The sequence below is a fragment of the Nannospalax galili genome, unplaced genomic scaffold (genome assembly GCF_000622305.1).
Source record: "Nannospalax galili isolate Female #2095 unplaced genomic scaffold, S.galili_v1.0 scaffold246, whole genome shotgun sequence".
Lineage (NCBI taxonomy): Eukaryota > Metazoa > Chordata > Mammalia > Rodentia > Spalacidae > Nannospalax > Nannospalax galili.
Genome location: NW_008356327.1, coordinates 1,495,204 through 1,521,065, shown reverse-complemented (window position 1 = coordinate 1,521,065; position 25,862 = coordinate 1,495,204). Strand labels below are relative to the sequence as shown.

General features: G+C 38.5%; 2 protein-coding genes across 8 annotated transcripts in view; one reads left to right on the top strand and one right to left on the bottom strand.

Moving 5' to 3' along the window:
* The window catches only part of Dis3 (DIS3 homolog, exosome endoribonuclease and 3'-5' exoribonuclease), a 25,051-nt gene extending 10,522 nt beyond the window's left edge, over nt 1-14,529 (bottom strand). The window contains exons 1-13 of one of the 2 annotated variants that reach the window (XM_008854543.3): nt 14,147-14,529; nt 13,841-13,908; nt 11,045-11,238; nt 10,602-10,675; nt 8,949-9,116; nt 7,733-7,897; nt 6,060-6,173; nt 5,719-5,856; nt 4,509-4,655; nt 4,041-4,157; nt 3,701-3,802; nt 2,452-2,516; nt 2,282-2,366 (exon numbers count right to left, since the gene is read on the bottom strand). In XM_008854543.3, coding sequence (XP_008852765.1) covers nt 2,282-2,366; nt 2,452-2,516; nt 3,701-3,802; nt 4,041-4,157; nt 4,509-4,655; nt 5,719-5,856; nt 6,060-6,173; nt 7,733-7,897; nt 8,949-9,116; nt 10,602-10,675; nt 11,045-11,238; nt 13,841-13,908; nt 14,147-14,374 — 1,665 coding nt within the window. In that variant the 5' untranslated portion in view covers nt 14,375-14,529. Of the gene's footprint in view, nt 1-2,281; nt 2,367-2,451; nt 2,517-3,700; nt 3,803-4,040; nt 4,158-4,508; nt 4,656-5,718; nt 5,857-6,059; nt 6,174-7,732; nt 7,898-8,948; nt 9,117-10,601; nt 10,676-11,044; nt 11,239-13,427; nt 13,586-13,840; nt 13,909-14,146 lie in introns of both variants that reach the window. The other variant, XM_008854542.2, reaches the window with a different exon arrangement.
* A 180-nt stretch (nt 14,530-14,709) lies between these two features.
* Pibf1 (progesterone immunomodulatory binding factor 1) overlaps nt 14,710-25,862 on the top strand; it is a 217,340-nt gene continuing 206,187 nt past the window's right edge. For 3 of the 6 annotated variants that reach the window (XM_029556899.1, XM_029556896.1, XM_029556900.1), the window contains exons 1-4: nt 14,710-14,921; nt 16,120-16,393; nt 20,204-20,304; nt 23,838-24,036. In XM_029556899.1, coding sequence (XP_029412759.1) covers nt 16,142-16,393; nt 20,204-20,304; nt 23,838-24,036 — 552 coding nt within the window. In that variant the 5' untranslated portion in view covers nt 14,710-14,921; nt 16,120-16,141. Of the gene's footprint in view, nt 15,050-16,119; nt 16,394-20,203; nt 20,305-23,837; nt 24,037-25,862 lie in introns of all 6 variants that reach the window. The other 3 variants (XM_029556898.1, XM_017803605.2, XM_029556897.1) reach the window with 3 other exon arrangements.

Genomic DNA, 25,862 nt, shown 5'->3' with positions numbered 1-25,862 from the left:
AAACTGTATTTTTTGTGTGTGTGAAAAAGAGAGAGAGAGAGAGAGAGACAGAGAGAGACAGAGAGAGACAGAGACAGAGAACAGGCCCACACACACCACCATACACAAGTGGAGGTCAGAAGCCACAGAAGCCAGGAATTTTCAGAAGCAAATCTCTTTGTCTGCCTCAACCTCCAGAAAGGACACACAGGGGTTACAGATGTGTATGTTATAGTGTCCAGCTTTTATGTGGGGTTTGGGAATCCTAACTAAGGTAGCATTTTACCTGCATTTTACTCCATCCCTAGACTGTGTTATTTTACCTCTTACTTCTCCACATAGATATCCATGATTTCAGGAAACCTAAAACCAGTAAGAGAAATCTACAGCTATATTCAAACTTAACTATGATTTCTGGTCTATTTAACTCTGAGGCATTATACAGCATGAACAAGCTTACATTAAAATAAAAGTAAAATGGTGGTATCCAAAATGAATTATTCAAACTTTCAATCTTCTCATAGTTTAGCTAGCATATATTTAGGTAATGCTAGAAATTAAAACACAGAAACAGGCTCTGTCTATTCTCTGAAATCCTTTCCAGAGGGTCATTACCCCAATTCACTGGCAAATAGGAGTCTAGACATACTTTATAGGAACAGACTAACAATATTCAAGTACCCAAAAATGGGACAAACAATAGTAGGAAAAGTTTAAAGTAATCTCCAGTAACAGATTATTCAAAAACACAAAATAGCTTTTTCTGCCTTGTGGTGGCATGCCTTTAATCCCAGCACTCAGGAAGCAGAGGTAGGCAGATCTCTATGAGGTCAAGGCCAGCCTGGTCTACACAGTGAATTCTAGGCCAGCTGGGACACCATATGAAAAAGACAAAAACAAACAAAAAACAAATACTGTTTCTGAATTATTCTCACGGGAAACAAGTAATATTTTTCAGATTAAAAAAGTAATTTAATAAGTAAAATTCACAATCAGTACAAGGGAACTAAATACAGGTCAAATCAAGTTTCTGGGAGAACTCTTATCTTTTTAAGAGTTCCCTTTCTAGAGGTCTGGAGATGACTCAGCAGTTAAGATCACTGGTTGTTCTTGCAGAAGACCCGGGGTTCGAATCCCAACACCCACATGGCAGCTAACAACTGTCCGTAACTCCAGTTCTAGGGGATCCAACAGCCTCTTCTGTCCTCCACGGGCATTGCACAGGCACTGCACAACATGGGTGTCGTTACCCACATGCAGACAATATACGCATACACATAAAATAAAAATAATAAAATATTAAAAGAGTTCCCTTTCTAAAACATATTTTCTATATTCACTAATTTTTTATTTTAATTCATATAATTTTGTTACACTACATTCAGGCTTATTGCCTCACTGTACTCTAAAAATACAAACCTATGAAGAGTAAAATAATTCACATATCACTATTTGTTGATCTAACAGCACTTTCTTTTCACTAATCAGAATAGAATGAAACTAAATTAGAAGAAAAAAAATGTTTATGTTCAGAAAACACGTATTATAAGAACAGGGCTTTGGCATACCTTGGAAGGCTATTTAGGACAAAATGGAGAAGAACACGAGATTTGGACTGAAGTACAAAAGAAGGACAATGATGAGAAAACCTGGGTCCACTGTCTGAGCAGACCTTAGGTTAGTGCTATTGGAATCCAACTACCACACAGCATCATCTCTATGAGAAAATGTCAACAAGATAATGTACACACTAATTTTTGAAGCACTAACCATTTTTGAGTAGAAATAACCTTAATTACTAGGGTTCCTGAGTTAGAACATAAAACCATCTATTTGGTCTTCCAAGGTAGGTAGGCTTCAAGTTTCTGAATACAGGACAACCACCAACAAAGTAATTTCTGAATAACATCAATAATTAAGCAAATTTTAAATTCTGAAAAAAAATTATACTGTGCTACAGCAGTGGAAAAAACTTTAATCTTATAAAACCTAACTTTTTTTTGTAAAACCTAACTTTTTCAAAAGAATCTAAGAAATTGTTAAAAGCAACCAAACTCTTTCACAAGGTTTATTTTTATGGGTTTTGCCCACATACCATGTGAGTGCAGTGACTGAACAGACAAGAAGAGGACCTAGAACTGGAGTATGGACAATTGTTAGCCACCATGTGGGTGCTGGGAACTGAACCAGGCCCTCTGCAAGAGCAGCAAGTGCTCTTAACTTGAGTTGCTGACCCATCTCTCCAGCCCCCAAACCAAATATTTTATATTTGGAAATATTAGTAATGAACCATCATACTAACCTTTGAATTAATGACACTTTTGGTAAATCTTGTTTTTAAGATTTCGGCATTATGATTCATTTCCCAAATGCAGGAAAATGCCAACCTACAGGGGAAAAAAATACAGTAATGTTCATGGGAATCAATTAATACAGCCAATATGACTCATCAAAATATGTATAAATATTTACCTGTCAACATTAGATCTTAAGGAACATAAGTTGGAACTAAGCAACTCTGGAACCATGTCAATCCTCTGTAAAAGATAATAAAAGTATTTCAGATTACTTAGCTACATTTATACGTTTTCAATTCTATTCTCAAATAGTATTAAGTAGGAAGGGGAAAAAAAGGAGCATTCTGGTCCTTCAGATCATAGGAATAAGGAAAATGCCAAATAAAATGTCAGTAGAAAAAGACAGACAGACACACAAAGAATAAAAGAGCACTCTTCTTCTAGAAGTTCTAGAAGAGCAACAAAAGAAACGTAGATTTCATGCCTGTGCACCTAAAATGAAGTCTTTTACCTGAAACCCTTAGCTGTCTAAAGTCTGAAATGTATGGTTTTTGTAAGGTGGTACTTCATAACACAAAAGTGCTTACCAACTCTGATTGAAATTTTCTTCCCATTGTAAAAACTACATAGTGTTTTGAACATACTTAAAAGTGAGAGATGGAAAAGAAAAATCTAAATTCTCATGAGGAAAAGCTTCATGGTACATTTAGGAATATGAATCTGTTAACAGACTAACATTGACCTTCTCCCCTCTCCCACTTCCCCAAATGATCTATGTAAGTTTATGAAAACCATACCTAATAAATGCTACACAATTTATATCAACTCCATTTAAATTTTATTGGCATCACTAAATTACAAAACAAAGCAAAAGACAATCTGTTACAATTTGTATTTGGTGTTTGTGTTTTGTGTTGTACGTGTTTGAATGCCTGTGAAGACCAGAGGTTGGTACTAGGTATTTTCTTTAATCATGCTCTACTTATTCTTTGACAGTCTCTCACTGAACTGGAGCTCACTGATTCACTAGCTGGCCAATGAGCTGCAGGGATCAGTCTGTCTCCACCTACCAGAGATGGAGTTAAAGATATGCCCATGTAGATTCTGGAGAGCTAAACTCAGGTCCTCATACTTGTAAGACAGATACTTTACCAACTGAGTCATTGCCGCAGCCCACAAAATGCAGTACTTTCTGGGATTTAGGCCAATTTAATCCACATGTTTCTTTTAAATTAATACACCACATATTTCAAACTGTGATTGCTCATTAATCTGAAAGTTCCTGGCCCAGCCTTCAGGAAGCTGAGGCAGAAGGATCAGGCGTTCAAGGCTAGCTGGGCTACATATCAAGACCCTGTGTCCAACAAAACAAAACAACTCAAAGTGCTATGATCATTAAAAGATTTTAAATTAAACACATTTACCTTTTCACAAAGATAAACAGTTGTTCCTCTTCTGGCTGATTCTTGATCCAAGGCATTTCCTGGTCTAATAAAGTGACTAACATCAGCAATATGAACACCAACCTTAAAAAGATTAAAGCAGAAGATTATCAGTCTGCATTATTAATAGAACAGACATACCAATGGAACTTAGGTGAGAAGAAATTTATCTAAACTGAAAACGGACTCACAGTAATAACTGAACTCTGACATACACCTCTTAGTTTCTGCAGTTGTAATTTCATTCTTTCTTGGGTCAAAACACAATAAACCCAAGAACAGAATCACATTAACTAAAGAGTGTCAGGACACTATGGAATACCTCCAAATTCCCATTATTGAGTTCTCTACAATGGAGAGCATCATCTATGTCTGTACATCCTGGAGGGTCCACACTGCAAACACACAGATGCCTCAGATCTTCTCGGTTTTTCATGTCCTAGAAGATACCATGGTAAAAGAAATCAAAAGGTAAGGTGTGAATAGTATAACACAGTTCTTATGAAAGCAGTATCTCTGTAAATTAGCTTTTCATGTTATAGGAAAATAGGTTATATAATAGTGTCTGTGGCAAAGAAGACTTCATCTTTCAGTGAAAAAAGCAAATACCTAATAATGCTGAAATTAAATATGAAGGGACCAACCATGGTCTCTAATTAAACAGCCTGGTCAGGTGACACAAGCCTCTAATCCTAGCTACTCGGCAGGCTGAGACAGGAAAAATGCAAGTTCCAGGCTTACCTGGACTACAGAGTGAGTTCCAGAACACCCTGCATACCTTTCCACTCACCTTTTCAGTAATGCTCCAGGGCATCTTTGGCAGGAAGCTGAGAACAGCCTGAGAAAAAGGCTGATGTGGAACATCATGCTCAAGCAACAGCACCTCTGTTTCTGTCTCTTTCTCTCCAACATCACCTAAATTCTTTACGAAGTGTCCCTAAAATCAAAAGGCATTATTTTGCAGCTAATTTATCATGTACTTTACTAAATTCTTTAGCATTTTACACATTACTTCAGCATTTTTTTTAAATTTTTATTTTTTGGTCTTCTTGAGACAAGGTCTCCTGGTAACCCCAGTTGGCCTTGAAGTCAAGAGATCCGCCTGCCTTTGCCTCCTGAGTCCTGGGATTAAAGGTGTGTACCACCACTTTAACATTTCTAAGTGTTTCTATAACAACTAGACTTTTCACCTGACTTTTGAGGGCCCAGGTTTTTTTTTTTTTAAACTTTATTATTTTTATTTTATGTGTATGGGTATATTGCCTGCATGGATGTAAGTGTACCCATGTCATGCAATGCCCCAGGAAGACAGAAGAAGGTGTCAGATCCCCTGGAACTGTAGTTACAGACAGCTGTTCATGACCATGTGAGTGCTGGGATTCAAACCCGGGTCTTAAGAAAAACGCTCTGACTGCTGAGCCATCTCTCCAACTCCAAGGGCCCAGTTCATCTATATCCTGTTAACCTTCAATTTAAAATGTACTTTAAAAACTGCTTCAGTAATCTAGCTACATTATACATTAATAGAGCTACAGGTTTTTGTGTGTTCATTACAATAAAATAATTTAGATATATGTGTATGTCTCTCTATATATATAGATATATGTATTTTTCAAAATTTGTTGATTAGAATTTATTTAGGACTCAAATGCTTTTTCCATGAACTTGATCAGTAAACTGCAAGTTGAATAAAACTAACCATATGACTACACTGGGATTAGATAAAATTAATCTTTAAACTGGGTATGCTACTTTCTTCCCCCTTTTTTTGAAATATAGCTCAGCCTGGCTTCCAACTCACACATCCACCTGCCTCTGCTGGGATTGAAGAAAAGCCTGTAGCACCACAAAAGGCCTTGGTCATGCTTATTACCAAGGAACTGTGAAATATCCATTTGTGTACAAACCCTGTATTTTTTAAATACTTTTTCACCAGAATCAACATTTGTCACAGTTATAATATTAAACATACTTAGATAAAATTACCATCTTAAGCTTACATTTGGGTATCTAGAATTTCTGGGCCAACCATCAATAGCAACAATAATTCTCCGTCCATCTAATGCAGAAGCCTGTCTGGTCTCTATTCGAATTCGTGGAATTCTCTTATCAGCAGGTGTAAAGAGATGCCTTCTTGACTAGAGAGAATTAAGAAGAAAAATCTTTTTTTTACAATGTTAGGGATCAACTGCATAGCCTTGCAAATGCTAGACAAGTACTGTACTACTGAATTAACTACACACCTCACCCAGGAAATAAGACAGACTCTAAGAGTAGGGAAAAGTGAGTTGCAGTCAGTGACTATGATTTTTTCATGCACAGTAACATGCTCTTTACCTACCTCTTTAATGTCAGACTTGGAAAGCATTCCACAATATGGTCTCCAATTTCTTTTTATTATTCCTACAACTCTACCTGTAGGCTTTAACATTTTTTCACTTACAGAAGTCTTAAGCTGAGATACAAAAACAAAAACCTTCAGTTATTTTTAAGTGCAATGAAGTAATCTCCCCTCCAAATTAGAATATGCAAATAGACACTAATACATTCATGTAGCAAATTATGACATAAAATTCAGAATCTTATTGCCTCAAAGTTCTAGGCAACAGCATGCCAACCAATGACAACTGTTCCACAATAATAAAGCACTAGAAGCCGGGCGTGATGGTGCACGCCTTTAATCCCAGCACTGGAGAGGCAGAGGCAGGCGGATCTCTGAGTTCAAGGCCAGCCTGGTCTACATAGTGAGTTCCAGGACAGCTGGGGCTACAGGGAGACCCTGTCTCAAAAAGACCAAAAAAAAAAAAAAAAAAGCACTAGAAAAATCAGTCAAAAATATATACCTGAATAAATATGTTATGCCTGGTCTAGAAGACCAGGCATTTAGTATTAATTTAGACTAATTGGCTAAACTATATGGTTATTACAGTGACCAGTTCATGTTGGACCTAATTCATTTCGAAAGAAACATTTTCTGTGTTTTTTTTTTTTTTTTTTTAAAGACAGATTCTTCCTGTAGCCTCAGCTAGTCTGGAACTTGCTATGCAGACCAAGCTTTCCTCATCTGAGATCTACCTGCCTCTACCCTCTCTAGTGCTGGGATTAAAAGAATGTATCACCAGGGCTGACAATGGAAGCCCCCTCTTGAAACAATGACATCAACCCATCTTTTACTTCTTAAAGGCAATCTAAGCCTTTAAGGTTAAACACCTTAAAACTTTCTAATTTCAGCCCGCGTGGTAGTACACACCTTTAATCCCAGCACTTGAGAGGCAGAGGCAGGCAGATCTCTGTTGAGATGAGGACAGCCTGGTCCACACAGGAATTCCAGGACAGTTCAGGCTCCAGGAAGACCCTGTTCGTCCCTATCCTCCCTGCCCCTGAAAAGGTTCTACCTTATGCAAAATAAAAAGCCAAATAAAGAATGCATGCCATTAGATCTTATGCTATTTTATCTCTAACACTTCCCAAAGGCTTGGCCTCTGCAAGGCTAACATTACAGTAAGACTTCAGGAAACAATATAATTAATACAAAAAGAAGAACTATATGTGTTGCATACAGTCCATCTCTATTGTTACTGTATTGAGTCCAACTCTATTATGCTTATAATCTATTATCCTTATAATTACAAAATTCTAATAGAATTACCCCATAGGAAATAACATTCTCTACAATAAGTATGGTAGTAGAGACAGAATAATTAAATCTGTTCAAATATAAAGGTCAGAAGCATAGTTTTTGAGAGAATTTTAATATTGCATAGAAATACTTAAATCTCACTAATTTAGATCATGTATTGGATGTCACAGACTTTCAGTTTCATACTCAATTTTCTTATACCTAAACCTGAATAGACTGACATTAAAAGAACACTAGTTTTCATACTTAGAACTGAAAGCAACTATGTGTATAACATGTGTTAAGTGTAAAGAATTATGGGTTCATTCAATTCTGAAAACAACATACTAAATTGTGTAATACAAACAAAAATTTAAAACTTGCTTCTTTCATACCAGGCGTTCTCTCTCCTCTTCTTTCTCCACATCATCTTCATTTTGACCTTCATCATGCAAAACCACAGAAGATGGTGCTACCCATTGACTCTTGGGGAGAAGCTCAACAGCCACAATGTCTTCATGAATAGCTCTGTTTAAATGTTTAAGTCCTTGTAAGATTATCTGTTTAAAACAATAAATGGCATGTGTTTTTTGGTATTTTTAGTAGCAACAACAGGAAGGTTATCTAAGAGAGGTTTATGTACAGTCTTATTATTTGTATGTAATATCTGCTTCCCTTTCTATTTTTCTTTTCAAAAACACGACTGAGTCAGGCTCAGTGTGTAGAAGAGCTTGCTGAACAAACCTGGCAACTTCAATCTGATCCCCAGAACCCACGATAGAAGAAGAGAACTAACTCCTGAAAGGTGTCCCCTGACCTCCATATACATGCCACACCAGGTGTACTACTGCAATCACACATACACATCATGCATACGCAGTGATAATTAAAGATTAAATACTATTCTCTGTTACATGATCTTAACTTCTGAATTTTAAGGAGAAAGTACAGCTCAGGAAATATGGGTTTTGTTTACAGTTCTGCTATAAGTAATGGTAACAAGAGATTTGGGAAAATTAAATGATATAAATCTCAAGATCTTGATTGGTAAACACAAAAACAATCATAGATTAGGTTGAAGATTAAGTGAAATGAGGCATGCAAAAAACTAACATTTGATAAACAGGATATAGAGTCAGAAGGATCCCAGGGCCTTGCTATGCTAAGGTCAGGCCAATAGAGATCCTGTCTCCCAGGAGGTAAGACCACTTTTCTGAAGATGACACCCAAAGTTGTCCTCTGGCTTACACAAACACAAACACAGACACACACACAGACACACACACACACACACACACACATACACACACACACAGAGTAAAAGGCAAGACAAAATGAAATTCCTATACAATGTATTAAAACTTAAGAAGATAAAGTAAACCAAGTATTTTAGTATGTAAAGAATCTAGACAGGAGCTGGCAAGATGGCTTTGCCACCAGGTACTTTCCAAGCGTGATTATCGGAGTTCAATATCACATGGTGGAATGAGAGAACAAACTCCCTATACAAGTTGTCTTCTCATCTACACACCAACATAAACCCAAGGACATACACATATGTGGAGAAATAAATGTAATTGAAAGAAAATTCTAAGGAATTTACATACTTACCTCTTTATCTTCTTCAGTATCTCCATGAATCCATACTGTAGCTTCTAAGTAATTTTCCCTGCTAGCTCTAAATGTTCCTTGAAGGTATGAACCAGATTTTATGCCTTGTTGTAGTTTACTTAAGGGAAGGTGCTCTGAAAATATTATTTTCCCACTTTCTATTTCACTCTATGAAATAAGCAAGTCTCTATTAATTTAACATGCCACATTTTTGTTAACAACTTTAAAATCTACATTATAAGATACAGAACTGAATTTAATACTTCTAAACCATTGCTATCTAAAAACAAATTACTGTAATGAAAAGAACATCTCTGTGATGTTTAGCACAGTAGCCACTAAGCACAAATTTCTCTTGAATAGTTGAAAGGTACAACTGAGAAACTGAATTTTAAAAACTGAAATCCTATTTACATAGCTATATGCAACTAGTGACATGATAGGACACTGCTAATAAAGGTCAAATCCAGCTTCACTCTTCTAACTTCCCCTTAGCTTTGTAAAGCACTTGGTTAAAGACCAAGGAGATATTGTAAAGAAATATTGTAAAGACTAATTATATGTATAAGGTCTTACTAGATAAGACTTTCTGTAACAAAAGCTATCATCTATATTTACCATAGCTATGTGCCAGGCAATGAGATAAGAATATATATGAATGCTCCCAATATTACCCTCATTCAATCCTCCTAACAATGGTACAGTCATTATTGCCAAATATACTTTATACATAATAGAAAAACTGAAGCCTGGGACTGGAGAGATGGCTCAGATGTTAAGAGCACTGGCTGCTCTTGGACCCAGGTTCAATTTCCAGCACCCACATGGCAGCTAACAACTCTCTGTAACTCCACTTCTAGGGGATCTGATGCCATCTTCTGACTTCCATGGGCACTACACGACACAGGTGCAGTTATATACATGCAGGCAATACACTCAGACACATAAAATAAAAAATAATCATTTTGGAAACTACTGAAGACTCAGAATCGAATTTCTCCCTAGCAGTCTTTCTCATATTGGCTATTATTGTACCTCTTACAATCCCTCTGTGTCCAATCTTACCACTGATACAGTATATTGTTCTTTACACTGCCATTAGGGAAGTCTACAAATAAATAACATTTCTGATCTTTGCTGTCCACTCCCCGACCCATACTCTTATATGCCCTTCATTTCTCTTAGCCTGCCATGTAAGGCAGAAAGCTCAGTCCTATGCTACCTCCTTCACAGAAGTCTTCATGACCACCTAAGAAATTGCTGACCCATAGAATAGATTCCAGCTTCCTGTTGTAGGGCCCTCCCCAATCTTCTCTATTTCCTTGTGACTCCTTTTCCTTCTCTTTTAGGTTTCAAGTTGTATGCATTGCTTGCCAGACTGTATTTCTCAAATAAGCCATGGATTCCATTCACTTTTTTTCATACAACAAACAGGGGCACCATCTGTTGTGTCAAGCTCTATTTTAGAAAGCTATTCATTGAACAACGGCATTTCAATAAGCTCATCAGTCACTTTTGCTTATAACTCAACTCTCCCTATCCTAGTTTACTGAAAGTTCCAATTTTGAAATCTGCTAACTAGAAGCCTCGTATCTTGAGATGCTTATCTCCGTATTTTCATTTTTCAGAAAAAAAGAACAGAGTGAAACATACCCCTTCTTCAGACAAACAAGCAAGACGGTCTATAAGCTCAGGATTGGCAGTTAGGCTCTTTACATACTCTTCACCTGAAAAATAAGTTACCATTTTTTTTAAATTCAAGTGTCTCATTTTTCTTAGATATGAAAGACCAGGGATAATCTTATTTTTACAGTACATCTGCCAATTTTTACAAATAAAACAAAAACAGGCTGATGTGGTTGTGCCTAAATAGTAATGGGTTCAGCTTATACATGAGTTTTTATTGCTCGGTCAACTGTACATAGTGAGGAAAAATTAAAAGCCATTAATCAACTTAATAGGTAAGAAATTTAAAGATGTAGAAAGATCATATGAACTTATAAAGACTGTGAAAATATTAGTCATGTGAACATTTGACCTGATCATTTCTAAGTGCACTTGCAAACATACATAAAACCTTCTACATTCAGACCTACATGTGAAAGCTGGTATTCCTTCTCCTACAGCTTTTTCTTTGTTTTTCTTGTCATTTGTTATTAGGATAACTTGTAGCTGATTTTCTGATGACACTTTCTTCAAATGTTCATTGTACCATTTTGCTGCTACTCGAATGGCTCTGTCATTTCTGTCATTAGCATTTTCTCCCTGCTCTTGCTCTATGTAGGTTTCTCTAAATGTGGAAGAAAAAAAAAAGGGAAATTGAAAGAAAATCAATGGAAACAAAGATATGTAAAAATTCTTAGGACATAAATGCTCAACCAACACTACTAAACTGAAAAGTCAACAGTATACATTATTTCACCTGAACATATACACTCATAGCTCAGGAAAAAATACTGTAAGATCCTGAAGTTTTCAAGACAACAATTTTGCTTGAGAAAGAAGAAAACTGTGTTATTAATGAGACAATACAGAGGCTTAAATAGTTTCATTTCACAGAAAGAACACATTAAGACCAGAATTTATATTTTAGATTGGAACATAATAGTCTATTGTGGAGAAAAAAGAACCCTAATAGAACTTTATAGATCAGATAACGAAACTTCATTCTAACTTTGAATTAACAGTAATTCCTAAACTATACAAACAGTATGACTAGAGAATTTATGATCATGTGATTCAATAGTCATTTAATACATAATTCATGTAAATCATCCATGGTAAACACTCAATAAATGGCAAAAGCTATCCAGAGTCTAAAAGACCAGAACTCCCAAGTATGAAACCACTTATTTACTTTAAATCTGTTCTTCAAAGCAAGATTTTTAAAACTGTTTTATTCCCCACCATTAATGTACCTACTAATGCCCTCAATTGTATCCCATCTTTGACATTAAAACACAATGCTGTCATCTACAAATGCTCTGGTTCACACTCACAGCTACCTTGGGACACAGGGACACAAGGCTGCAGATTCAATAAGCCTAAGTTTATCAGTGAAAGCCGTAGTCATAAATTCGAATTTGGTTTCATCATGATTCACGTAACAAAATCTTACATGAGATTTGCTTAGTGTCTGGCAATCAAGCCCTATCTTGCTAAGGCCTGTTCAAAGCACGCAGAAAAAAAAAAAAAAAAACTACTAAACCCAAGTTAGAAATCTAATGCATATGTCCTTTTCTTGGTCTTTTGGCACTGGAAAAGAAATGTTACCTGTTTCTGGATTTCAAGTAAGGACTAAATAGCCTTTATAAGCACTTTTACTGGTGTTCTTAAAAGCAGTACGTTTTCCAAGATCTAAGAGAATTGAAAAAAAAAAAAGATACATGAGCCAGGCATGGTGGCACACGCCTTTAATCCCAGCACTCGGGATGCAGAGGCAGGCGGTTCTCTGTGGATTCAAAGCCCGCCTTTGCTATATAGTGAGTTTTATGACAACGCGGGCTACATAGAGCTGCAGCCACACAAAATCCAAAAAAAAAAAACAAAAAAAAAAAAAAAAAAAAGATACTTGACAATATCTGGAAACATTCTGGATTATTAAACTTGGGAGTACTGAAGGGAATGCTATTTGGATTTAGCTGGCAGAGGTGAGGGATGCTGCTAAACAGCTAGAATATATAAGACAGTCTTCCTGCAACAAAATATTACCAAGTTCAAAATGTCAGTGTCAAGACTGAGAAACTGGCTGAATCTATTAAGTATCACGGATACCCACCACACATTTCTTATTAAAAATAGGCAACCCCATATGATCCAAGACCAAACACTGAGTTCAAGCAAAGGTCTTGAACCTGAATCATAACAAAGAATTCTGTTTTTAGAAACCTAATTTTCAGAGCCAGGTGTGGTGGTGCATGCCTTTAACCCCAGAAGTCAGGAGGCAGGCAGATCTCTATGAGTTCAAGGGCAGCCTGATCCATATAGTGAGTTCTAGACCACCTGGAGCTACAGGAAGACCCTGTCTCAAAAATTTAAAAAGAAAAAAAATCAAATCTTCAATTAATCAGTTGTAAGGTATTAGTTTAAATATCAAAGCTCATTAAGAATAAATTTATTTTTAAATCTTTTTTACAAATGCATACTTTTTTAACCCTATATTCATCATTCACATAATACAATATTCCAGGAACAGAGGTGAGACTCATCTTCCAAGAGTCTATCATTCAATTCCTCTAAGACACAACTTAAAATGCGTAGTTCAGAAATAAAAGTACTATAGCCTGAGCCAATAGAACCTGGTTTAGGTGTGACATCACTAATTCACTGTGACCTTAGTGAACCCCACTTAAGATATTTTCCACACTGTTAATTAACAGCTTTATGTAACTACAGTTTGTCTCTGATAAATTGCTCTCAGTAACTTTCCTTTGAACTTAGCTAACCCCAGGGTTTTTCGACGCTTAAAATCTTTCTTACTTATGATGCTCATTGGTGAATGTGTAGAAATGCTTCTCCTGGTTATTAGTCACATCTCGGATTCGTTTATATATGGGAGCGCTCCTATTTCTCACTTCCTGGAGGACTGTCTGCAGCACAATTACATTCCTGATGGCGGGGTCCTCTAGAACGTCAATCTGAAAAACAAAATCAAAAAGTTAATTTTCCCTCTATTCATTTATAAATTGTTTCGGTCACATGTATAAAGTCCTATCACAGTTTCAAAGCACCAACATATCCATTAGACCAAGAGCTACTTTGGTGTTAGAAAAAGTAAAAATAGTCACTATGGGCTTGAGAAGAGCACTGTGAAGAGATCACGAAAGTTTGTATCACTAAAGCTACATAAATAAATACGCTGGCCCACACAGTTTTTGTTCGTAGGCACTTACAAGCTGCCTGGGGGTCGCAATCTGGAGGCCACAGAAGCCCAGGTCCCCGGCTTCCAGGCACTTATAATCTAAAGTAGAAGAGACACCACGAGTTAGAAAATTGACGTGTCTAAAAAAAAAAAAAAAAAAAAACACGACTCCAAGAATAAATAAATAAAGAGAGCATTAGGGAAAAGAACCTCAGCCTGGAAAACTGGAAGCAAGGATGGCGATGGGGCTGGCCTCTCCCCAAGACCCGCCTCCCCGGGCCTCAGTTTCCCTGTCTGCCCCGTCCCTGGTCCCCCGGGACCCCCGCGGCCCACGCACCTGGTGCAACAGCACGTTGGTGTCTGGCAGCAGGTAGTGCGGGAGCGGGCAGAGGCTGCTCGCCTGGTCCCGGGGCTCCGGCTCCAGGGCCGGCCCCTCGTGCGCCCTGCCGCAGGCCCCGCAGCCCGGCGCCCCGCAGCCGATGTCATCCCGCAGGTAGTGCTCGCGCACGATCTTCATCACGCCGCCCGCGCGCGTCTTTTTTAAGAACGTTTTGGACTTCAGCATCTTGCCTTCCGGAGTAGAATCCCAACCAAGGCGGAATCCCAACCGTTGCAGAATTCTGACGAAAAACGCGTCAAACCAGAAACACTCCCACCGCACTCTTCCTACGCTTCCAAAACATGCTCGCTTCTCTCCACTCCCAGTGTATAGATAACACACATCTCGCGAGAAAACGCGGAGCGTTAAGAGAGTTGGCGCTCTAAGGGCCGCGATGATTGGACGAGAGCACGGTTCGCGATGCCGTTTCCGCCCGCGTCTGGGCGGGGCTCACTTCTGGACTCCAACTCCCAGCGTGCTCCACTTCGACCGCCTCTGAAGGTGCAGGCTGGCTTCCGGGGCCGTGGGCACGTGCGCGCTGCCGTTCCTTCCGCCTTTCTCCGGGTCAACCGGGTGGTTGTCTTGGTGACCGTTCCTAACTGTCCCCCGGCCCGGGCCCGGAGATTCTTGAGGGCTGAGGCCGGAGTCGCTGATTAGAGACGCCTTTGGTTCCTCCAGGTGTCTGAGGTGGGGCTGATCCAGCCTTGGATGCGGAATCGTTGGCGCTTGCGAGGTAGCTTCCAGGAATCTCCCTTTCTTTCGCGCGCAGGACACAGATGCTAAGACGCAACCAAGTTTGGAACTGCTGCTTCTTCCCCAAAGTGAGAGAAGCCTCCCTCGTTTCTGGTCCTTTGTTCTCAGGCGAGGATTTGTCTTTGATTTAACCTTTCTTTACCCCCTTGCCTTTTAAAAAACGAAGGAGGCTGATCTTACTGTAGTTGCTCTTGTTTTCCTTCCACACGTCGTTCCTCGCCATTCCGTTTAGAACAATATGAAATAACCAGGTCTATAAATATTTTACTGTGTCGCGTAGTAAGGACTTCAACAAGGGAGATACACGAAATCTTGTGAATTTAGGGCCGAGATTGTCTATTGAGAATAGTCGAGATTTTCTTTTCCAACCTCTCTGCTTTCATTCTAGTTATTAAAAAATGACTTTGTCTCGCTGTGAACCTATTTTCAAAATCTTCAGTGATGCCTCGCCTGTAAAATAAACCTGACATTTAATACCCTCTAGCCTTTCACAGAGATCCTCCTGCCTCTGCCTCCTGAGTACTGGGATAAAAGGCTTGTGCCAGCATGCCCGGCTCAGGTCCTGATGTTTAAGATCACCTGTGTGTGTTCAGGAAGGGGAGGTACGCAAAGGGGTCATTAAATCCAGAAATTCTTGCTGGTTAGACCACAGTTGCCTCTGCTCTTGTTTTGTATATTCTCCACCTCCATACAAAACTTAAGGAAGATTCTTGCCCCGAGATTTTTTTTAAAAAATTAATCAAAGGAATGAGTTGGTTGTAGGATTTAATGAGTGTGTTTTTATTAGTTTATTTTTATGTGTATGAGCATTTTGCCTGCATGTTAAGTACAGCCATGTGTGCAGTGTCAGTGGAGGCCAGAAGAGGGCATTGGATCTCCTGGAACTGGAGTAAAGGACTGTTGGTTGGTTGTTAGGTGCCTTGTGGTTGCTGGGAACAGGACCCCAGTTCTCTCCAATGGCACCCAGTGCTTTTGATTGCCACACCATCTCTCCAGCACCCATAATGAATCTGTACTTATTTGAGCAGTAATTTATTGTATTGGTCTGAATTAGATTTGGGATCTTCCAGTGCATAATTATTTAGGCAATCTTTGGTATCTCATTAATACGCTCTGTGCCCTCTAGTGGGTTTGTTTCAGTATATTTAAGTTTATTATTATTTTTTTTTACTGCACAGAAGACTGATCCATAATAATAAAATGTCTCGAAAAAATCCCAAGGAGTCAAAAAAAGTGAACATCTCTAGTTCTCTGGAATCTGAAGATATTAGTTTAGAAACAACCATTCATACAGATGATGTTTCCTCATCAGAAGAGCGAGAGGGCAAAGTCAGAATCACCAGACAGTTAATTGAACGAAAAGAAATTCTTCATAATATTCAATTACTGAAAATAGAGCTATCCCAGAAAAATATGATGATCGACAATATGAAAATAGATTATCTTACAAAGGTAAGACCAGAAGCAGGTTTGGTTATTTTACTTAATGTCTTTAAACTGAAAATAAATAAGAAATTAATATGTGTTATCTGAACATAAATGGTTCACTTAACATTCCTTGTCCAGTAGAGCCTTTTTGTACTTTGTGTATTGAAAAATGGGGTGTTTAAAATATGAATGGGGATGAGCTACTTTTATAGGCTTAATTTTTTTAATATTATGTATATGAGTGTATTGCCTGCATGTATGTGAGTGCACCCATGTTGTGCAGTGCCACAAAGGTCAGAAGAGGACTTTGGATTCCTCTGGAACTGGAGTCAAGGACAGTTTGTAGTTGCTATGTGGGTGCTGGGAATCGAACTCGGGTCCTCTGCAAGAGCAGTCAGTGCTCTTAACCCCTGAGCTATCTCTCCAGCCCCTATTTTTTATTTTTTAAAACAATTTATTATTTTTACTTTATGTGTATGTGTATATTGCCTGCATGTAGGTAAGTGCACCCGTGTCATGCAGTGCCCGCAGAAAACAGAAGTTGTTGGATCCCCTGGAACTGGAGTTACGGACAGTTGTCACCTGCCATGTGGGTGCTGGGATTCGAACCTGGGTCTTCTGCAAGAACAGCCAGTGTTCTTAACTGCTGAGCCATCTCTCCATCCCCCTATATGCTTAATTTTTTAAAGTCTAGCATTAGCGTGACATATTTTCTTTGAAGTAATTTATAGCCAGTTTTCAGCTTTACTGACTGATGTCACTGACTAGATTGATAGGGCTAATCTAGATCATAATTATAGTATTGAATCTGAATTGTCCTTTGCTCTAAATATGATTTCTTTGGTACTTTTATATTTGTTAGTTTACTATATGTCTGATAGTTACTATATCATTGTAAAAGTCTCACTCAGGTAATCATTGTCTTTAGCAAGTTCTGTTTGTCAGGCCAACATGGACCTCCTGGTTCTTGTATTTCTGCTTTGTGTGGTTATTAAGTTACAAAATAGTTTTTCTTTCCAGTGGTGAACATTGCAACTCTTCTGTTGGTCATAGCTCTTCCTGCCTACCCCCATTTTTTGTTGTTTCATTTAAATCTTGTCAAGTTAGTTTTTTTTAATTCTTGCCTATGGTATACTAAAATACACTAGTATCCTAATACTAGGAAAAAAAAAGTTATTTTGGACCAGTGAGATGGTTGAGCAGGTAAAAACACTTACCACACAAGCCTAAAAACCTGAGCTCCATCTCTGGGCTGCACAGTGAAAGGAGATAGCCAACTCCTGAAAGCTGTCCTCTGACCTCTACGTGTACACCATGACCCATATGCAACTACACTCACACAACACATCATGCACACCACGTATACATACTAAAAATAAAATATTAAAAGTTGTGTTATCTATTTGTAAGGTGCTGGGGATCAAACCTAGGGCCTTAAGCCTGCTAGACAATTGCTCTACTCATTGAGGAAGCCTAGAATTTGATGGTGCATGTCTTGAGAAGTAAGATGTCTGAAATCTCAAGGTCTTGATGAAGAAGTAATTTAGGTAAACTTAAATTATTATAACTGACATTTATTAAGGACTTACATTATGCTCAAATACTGTTTTGAGAGCTTTTCATGTGTTTTCTCATTTAAGCCCACATAAAACCCTTGACATGTACTGGTGAGGGGAAGGTATTTGTGACCAGCATGTTAATGAGTCAATAGCTAGATGAAACAGTAGAGTAAGTTAGGCCAGCATGTGCTACTTAGCATCTTACTCAACTTGAACTGCTAAAACAAAAAGACTTTATTTTGTACAATTTTGAAGAGTGAGCTCTCTAACACCAGGGTGCCAATTTGGTCAGATCTGGCTCTTCTGGGGTATATACTTCTTGCTGTGTCCTTACATAGCAGAAGGGTCAGAGAACTTTTTGGTCAGTCTCTTTATAAGGGTCCTCCCCCCAGTTATGGCAGCCACCATACAACCTCATCACACCCCAAAGGCCCTCTCTGTCCCACTCCTCTGACATTAGTGATCAATTGTCACATATGAATATAGAGGGGGAGGAATGCTGACACCTAATAGCACACATAAGTATTAGCTGTTAGCAACAACAATAGCAATATAACTTTCTACCTCTTTTATGCATCAAATTGTGTGCATGTTTACACACACACACACACACACACACACGGAGCGAGCAAATGTAAAAAAGAGACACATACCCAAAATAAACAAAATCAGATAGTTCTTTATGTATTTTTGTGTGGGGGGGTGTGGGGGGGTGTGGTGTGGTAGGTTGGGCACACACATGACCCCCCATGTGGAGGTCAGAGGACACTTACAGGAGTCTATTCTCTCCTACCATGTGGGTTCCAGGGATCAAACTCAGGTTGTCCATCAGGCTAGGCAGTAAGCACCATTATCTACAGAGCCATCTCACTGGCCTCTGTTTATAGACTACAAGGACAATTAGTGAAGGGACATATTTCTTTTGTGTTACTGTTGTATCCCCAGCACTTAGAATGGTGCCTGGCATATAGTACATGTTCAGCTGTTTGACCTCATTTTCCCAATTCCAATAAACACGCAGAAATAATCACTGGATCAGGCATCGTTCCAGTAGAATACTATGGGACAAAAACTGAATTGAAGCTTGCTCTGATGGCCAGCAGGGGAGGTACTGTAGCAGTAGGAGTGCTGTGATTAAGGCAGTGTTCTTGGTTGCTTTGTTTATAGGAGAGTGAACACGTTTACTTAATGGTAAAGGTTCTCCAATTGAGGGGGAGTTTGATGATGAAAGAGGGATTTACTTGAATATATTAATGGACTAGTAATTTATTTTAAAGGAAAAAAAGAATTGCCTAAATTGAAAGGAAGGGAGAAAGAATAGACTAAAACAAAACTAAGTATGTGGAGGTTTAAGAGAAAGCACAGCATATTGGGGAAATGCAAACATTTATTAGGCTAGGACCGTGTTTCCTTTTAAGTTAGTGACAAAACAATTCATTCACAAGGGTCAGTTTAAAGACTATTTTATTATGCTAGAATTTAGATTTTTTTTTAATGAAGATAGTAACTTGAAAGTGGTAGAGTAAAATTTTGTTAATATGTTTTAAAAGTCAGATAAAGGAAGATGTGGAGGTGTGTAAAACTTTAGGAAGGGAAATTAGTGGGGAGACATAATAGCAGGCAAATGTGTCAAGTGAGATCCTTCTTGTTTTTGTTTAATTCAGAAAATACAGAATTAGGTGAGTTTAGCAGTTGCTTATTTTGTTTGGGGTATCCTCAGCATCACCCCTGTGGCAGTCAATGGAAGATGTGCAGTACTCAGAGAAACAGATCCAGAGTACAGATGCTTGGTCTGGCCTGGAAATAATTATGTGAATAAGGCTCTTACGTGAAAGTCCAGTTAGTAGTGAACTTTGCAGTGAATGTGAGTTAAGGGGGGGAAAATTCATGTGAATTATAGCCTGGCAAGAAATATTTATGAGAGAGTGCTTTCAAACCAAAAGATGAGCAGACTTTGCAGTTTGGGCACACAGCATTACAAAAAAGTAAACCTCTGTCCACTTTTATCCTATTTCTTTTAAGAGTTTTGTTTTTAAGACTTTTTTTTTTTTGTCTTTTTGAGACAGAGTCTCCCTGTAGTCCCAGCTGACCTGAACTCACAATGTAGACCAGGCTGGCCTTGAGCTCACAGAGATCCTCCTGCCTCTGCCTCCCGAGTGCTGGGATTAAAGGCATGTGCCACCAAGCCCAGCTTTTAAGACTATTTTTAACTGATGATTTTTCTTTATGTTTAATTACAACTGAACTTATAACTTACCTTATTCTCTCTACTAAGATTGAAGAATTGGAGGAAAAACTCAATGATGCACTTCACCAGAAGCAGCTGCTAACTTTAAGACTAGACAATCAATTAACTCTTCAACAAAAGGATGCCAAGTAAGAAAAAAGGTGGTTTTGTTTTGTTTTTTACAAAAACCCAATATCTAGCAATTAAAAGTAATTTTATTTCTTGTTTATGCATGTTGTTATAAGCTATAATAGAGAAATTTTAAATTAAAGATGGTTATAATCGTCACACCCAGACCATCAAAAGATAGGTTGCTTGATAACAGTATATTTTTTATTTTTCTTTTGCTGTGATAAAATGCCATGACCACAGCAGCTTCTAGAAGGAAGATTTTATTTTGGCTTATAGTTCCAGAGAATGAGTCCGTAATGGCCGAGGAGGCATGGTAGCAGACAACCAGCTCTGGAAGCTGAAAGTCCATATCTTGAACTGCAAACCTGAAACAGAACAAACTAGAGTGGGACAAGCTTATATCTAAAGATTTCATGACCTCCCAAACAGCACCACCAACTGGGAACCACGTGTTCAGATACTTGAGCCTATAGGGACATTCCTCATTAAAACCACCACACACAGTATACAAAATACACAGTCAGTTCAGCAGTTCATTGGGTAAACATGGCCCAAAGCAACCCAAAAATTACAAAGGAACTCTCTAAATTGACCACCACAATTGTATATATTGACTTCCTTTATGTCCTCTGTAAAACATACTGGATTGTTACAGCTGTTGAATTTCCCTGGCCTAAAATGCTATTATTATACCTGTGTATTTTCTCAAGCTAGGTATATACTTATCAAGAGTTCATTGGTTAAGCCCAATGTAATCACACATGCCTATAATCCCAGGATTTGGGAGGTGGAGGCAGGATGATCAGGTGTTCAAAGTTATCCTCTGCTATATAGTGAGTTGGAAGCCAGCCTGGGCTACATCAAGCCCTATCTCAAACAAAGAAACAAAATAAGAGCCCCTTGTTTACTCTCATGTATAATCTCTGCAAATTATACTTAGGTAATTTAATTTGAAATTGTATAAACAATGAAATATTAATAGAATAGGGTGCATTATTTATGTAAAAAAAACTTAAGAAATTCATTAGAAACATATAATAAAAGTGAATGCCATAGAAACCCCAGCAAATTAATAGGGCAAAAATCTTACAAATCCATGAAAAGTATCTTCTCAGATTTCTTCAGATTTCTGTAGGTGTCTTTGAAGGTATCCTGTCTGGCTGGGCAGATGCCTCAGTGGGTAAAGTGCTTTCTGTGCAGGCACGAGGACCTGAGCTCGAATTCTCAGTACCCAAGTAAAAGCTGAGCATGAGGCACATGCCTATAACTCTAGTGCTGAAGGATGAAGCCAGGCAATTCCCAGGGACTCGCTGGCTAGTTATCTGGTGAAAATGGTAAACTCTATGTTCAGTGAGCGATCCTGTCTTTCAAAAAAAAAAATAATTAGGTAGAACAGCTGAAGACATTCTGAATGAGCATCTGGGCTGCATGCCCGCCTGCATGGGCCAGCATACACTCACATGCACATACACAAACGTGCAAGTAAAGTATTTGTTGTGAAATTAAACTTGGAAATGATAAACAATGATTATTAGGACCTCAAGATGGCTCATTGGGTAACTGTGCTTGCCTCAAAGACTTAACAGTCTGAGCAGTCCTCAGGACCTACATGGTGAAGGAAAGAAATGACTCCTGAAAGTTGTCCTCTGGCAACACATGCACTCTGGCATGTATGTCCACATAAACACATCATGCACACACATGTACACACAAAATAATAATAATAATGATTTATATACAAAGTATATATTAGGTATGGTGGCACATACCTATATTCTCAGCATTAGACAGACTGAGCCAGGAGAATCACAAGTTCGATACTAGTCTCTAGGGGCAAATCTGGGGGTCATTGTGATAATAGCCATTATTTAAATCATGAGAATAGATGAATTCCCCAAGGGAAGTACATATAGACAAAGAATGTCCAGTGCTTCAACTTGAAGACAAAGGAGCCTAAGACTATGCCAGAGTGAAAGGATAAGAGTGAAGACTGTGTGGTATCTTGAAGCCAACTGCAGAAAGTGTATCAAGAAGGAGAGATCAGATGTGACCAATGCTATGAAAATAACTGAGAATTGATGCCATTGGTGAAACTGAGATTTAAGTAGAGAGGGCGAAAGCCTGATTGACAGGTTAATTGGAAAGGAATTAAAGACAGCAGGGATAGACAACTTTTGAGCAGTTTGGACACCAAAGGGACCAAACATAGGAAAATCAAATTCAGTCAAGAACTGTGCTTTTAGGCTAGGGAGATGGATCAATGGGTAGAAGCACTTGCTCTGCAAGCTTCAGAATCTGAGCTTGTCCCCATTACCATTAAGCCAGGCACTTTTAAATCTGTAATCCTAGTGCTCCTATGCCAAGATGGGAGGTAGAGACAGGAGATCCCTGGAAGTTCACAGGCCAACTAGCCTGGAATATGCAGCAGCCTCTTATGCAATAAGAGACCCTGTCTCAAGGTAGAAGGTGAGAACTGACACCCAAGGTTGTCCTCAGACCTCCTCATGCACACTGTTGCACATGCACATCCACATTCGCACACATGAACAAACCCACACAAAGGTTTTAAAAAGCAGAATTGTGTTTTTATTTATTTTAAATTTTTTTAAATTTATTTTTGTTTTTTAATTGTGTAAATATTTTGCCTCCATGTGTGTAATTGCACCCTATCATACAATGATTATGAAGGTCAAAAGAGGGCATCAGATCCCCTGGAACTAGAGTTATGGACGGTTGTTATCCACCATGTGCTAGGATCCAAACTCAGGCCCTCAGCAAGAGTATCATTCCAGCTCTATGTTCATTTGTTTTAAGGCAGAAAAGACAACAGGATGCTTCTCTGGGTTACAGAGGTAATAGTAGAAAGGAAGGAAATCCAGTTTTTACTTCCTGTGTGAATTCTTAGAGTAGGCATCTAACAACAGTAATGTCTGTTTTGTATGTTCTTTTAGCATGTTGAGTATAAGCAGATTAGCTTCAGAGGTTGAATGACTACTTCATGATGCTTCAGTGTTGCCGTCTTCAAGAGTTATGCCTTGAAGTATCAGGAAGAAAGGAAAGAAATTAATGAAATTAATGAAAATGAGTTACTACAGCCCAAAGCAGATATATAAGGCTTAAAAACTTTAGCAGAGTAAATATATAATTTTGTTTTTTGGTTTTATTTTTGTTTTGTTTTTTGTCTTTTTGAAACAGGGTCTCCTTGTAGTCCCAGCTGTCCTGGAACTCACTATGTAGACCAGGCTGGCCTTGAACTCACAGAGATCCGCCTGCCTCTGCCTCCTGAGTGCTGGGATTAAAGGCATGCAATTTGAATTTTAAAAATTATTATGTAAGAATATTGATTCTCTAATTTGAGACTATACAATTACTAATGTGTATGGACTTATTATTTCTCATTTAACAGTTAGATAAAGAAGCACTGAGTAGAACCAAGAATACTGTTGAGTTTCTCATTCCTTTATTTTTTTGTTACTGTAAATAAGGAACTTGGAAAAAATTAAATCTCAGTGATTTTTTTAAGGCTTGCGTAAGTTCTCTCTTAATGTAGAAAATACCAAGAACTAATGAAACAAGAAATGGAAACCATTTTATTGAGACAGAAACAACTGGAAGAGACAAATCATCAGCTAAGAGAGAAAGCTGGAGACATTCGTCGACACCTGCGTGACTTGGAGCTGACAGAAGAGCAGTATGTGAAGCTGAAAGCCTTTCCTGAAGACCAGCTTTCAATTCCTGAATATGTATCTGTGAGTGTCTTGTGTTAATTGTTTGAGACTCCAAAGCTGGGTATAGTGGTACCTGCCCATCATTTCAATACACAGGACATGGAGGGAGGAAGATCAGGAGTTCAAGACCAGCTGTAGCTACATACTGAGTTGGGGACCATCCTGAGCTACATGAGACACTGTCTAACAAAACAAACTTCATTATATTTCAGACTAAAATTGGCCATTTATATAGAAGATTACTTCCTATTACATATTTTTTTTCTTCTGCCTTTTTGAGACAGGTCTCCCTATAGCCACAGCTGTCCTGGAACTCACTATATACAGACCAGGTTGGCCTCAATCTCACAGGGATTCACCTGCCTCTGCCTCCTGAGTGCTGGGATTAAAGGTGTGTGCCACCATGCCTGGTACCTTCTATATTTATTTTAAGTTAGCATGCAATGTAATGAGTTTCATTATGTCATTTTCACACATGTCATTATGCATTGTTTTAATCCAACCCTCCCAGTGTCCTTCCCCATGCCTCTGTCCTCCTCCTGAATGGTTCCTTTCTTCCCCACAAATAGTCCCCTCTTCTGCTTTAATTTTAATCCATTACCTTCTCTATTTCCATCCCCACCTAGGATCTCTTCCCTTTCCTGATCCCCATTCCCCCGTTTATAGGTTCACAACCTGTAAACACACACACACACGATTTTAAGTCTAGGTTCCACATGTGAGAAAAGACTGAGTCTCACTGGCTGAAGGAGGGAGACAGAAAAAGGATTTAATTAGAGAATAAGCAAGGTTAAATAGAGGAAGAGGAGGAGGAGTGAAAAGTGTTATGGAGGAAGAGAAAAGCATAAGAGATTAGAATTAAAAAAAACATTTCTTAGTAATGAAAAGGTTCAAAAACAAAAATTAGTAAATGTAAGAAGGGAACTAAAACATGGAAACCTCGAAGTGTTGTAAAACAAGGTAAAGTCAGAATACTGAAAGTAAAGGGGAGAAATGGAGGAAACATGAGGCAAAAAAACTAAGGGGAAAAAACTACCTAATGAAGAGTGTATGTAAAGAAAATTAGGTACATGTGTAAAGACGAATAACAAAGCCATCATTTTTTTAAAAATCTAGTAAGGAAAAATCTGCTGAAAGTATAGTAAAAAGGAAAAAAATTAATAAAAATAAAAAAGATTAAGCCAGGCGTGGTGGCACACGCCTGTAGTTCCAGCACTTGGGAGGCAGAGGCAGGCGGATCTCTGTGAGTTCAAGGCCAGCCTGGTCTACATAGTGAGTTCCAGGACAGCTGGGCCTACAGGGAGACCCTGCTTCAAAAAGACAAAAAAATAAAAAATGAAAAAGACTCAAAAATGACATGTTGGAGTGTTTTATTTCTGGGCCCTCAGAAGCTGGAGATTGCCAGGCATATCCTTGGGGGCGCAGGTAGTTGTTCTGTGGACTCTGGGCTTTCCTGTGGCTTAAGCTGTTGGGGAGCCTGTATTGAACATGTGTCAGAATGTCTGGCAGAACTGTCTTTTCTTTGGTAGCTTTCTTTATGTCATGGGCCTCTGATGGCCATACTTAACTTTGTAGTCTTTGGGTAGGCAGGTTTTCTTACTCTCCCTACCCGCTCCAGATCCTATCCCTGGTGTGGATTGGAAGTTGGAGATTATTTTCCAAGTGTACTGGGAGTGTGGGAAGCAGCTACAGCAGGTTCCCAATTTTCCCTCTTGATGTTTTCACCACAGGTGAATGAGAGTAACCAAATGACAGAAATGAAAGCATGGTAAGGGCAGCCTGCTGAATTGCAAAGTAGCAGAGTTTATGATTTGGATTTCAGGATTTTTTTTTTTTTCTTTTTTAAG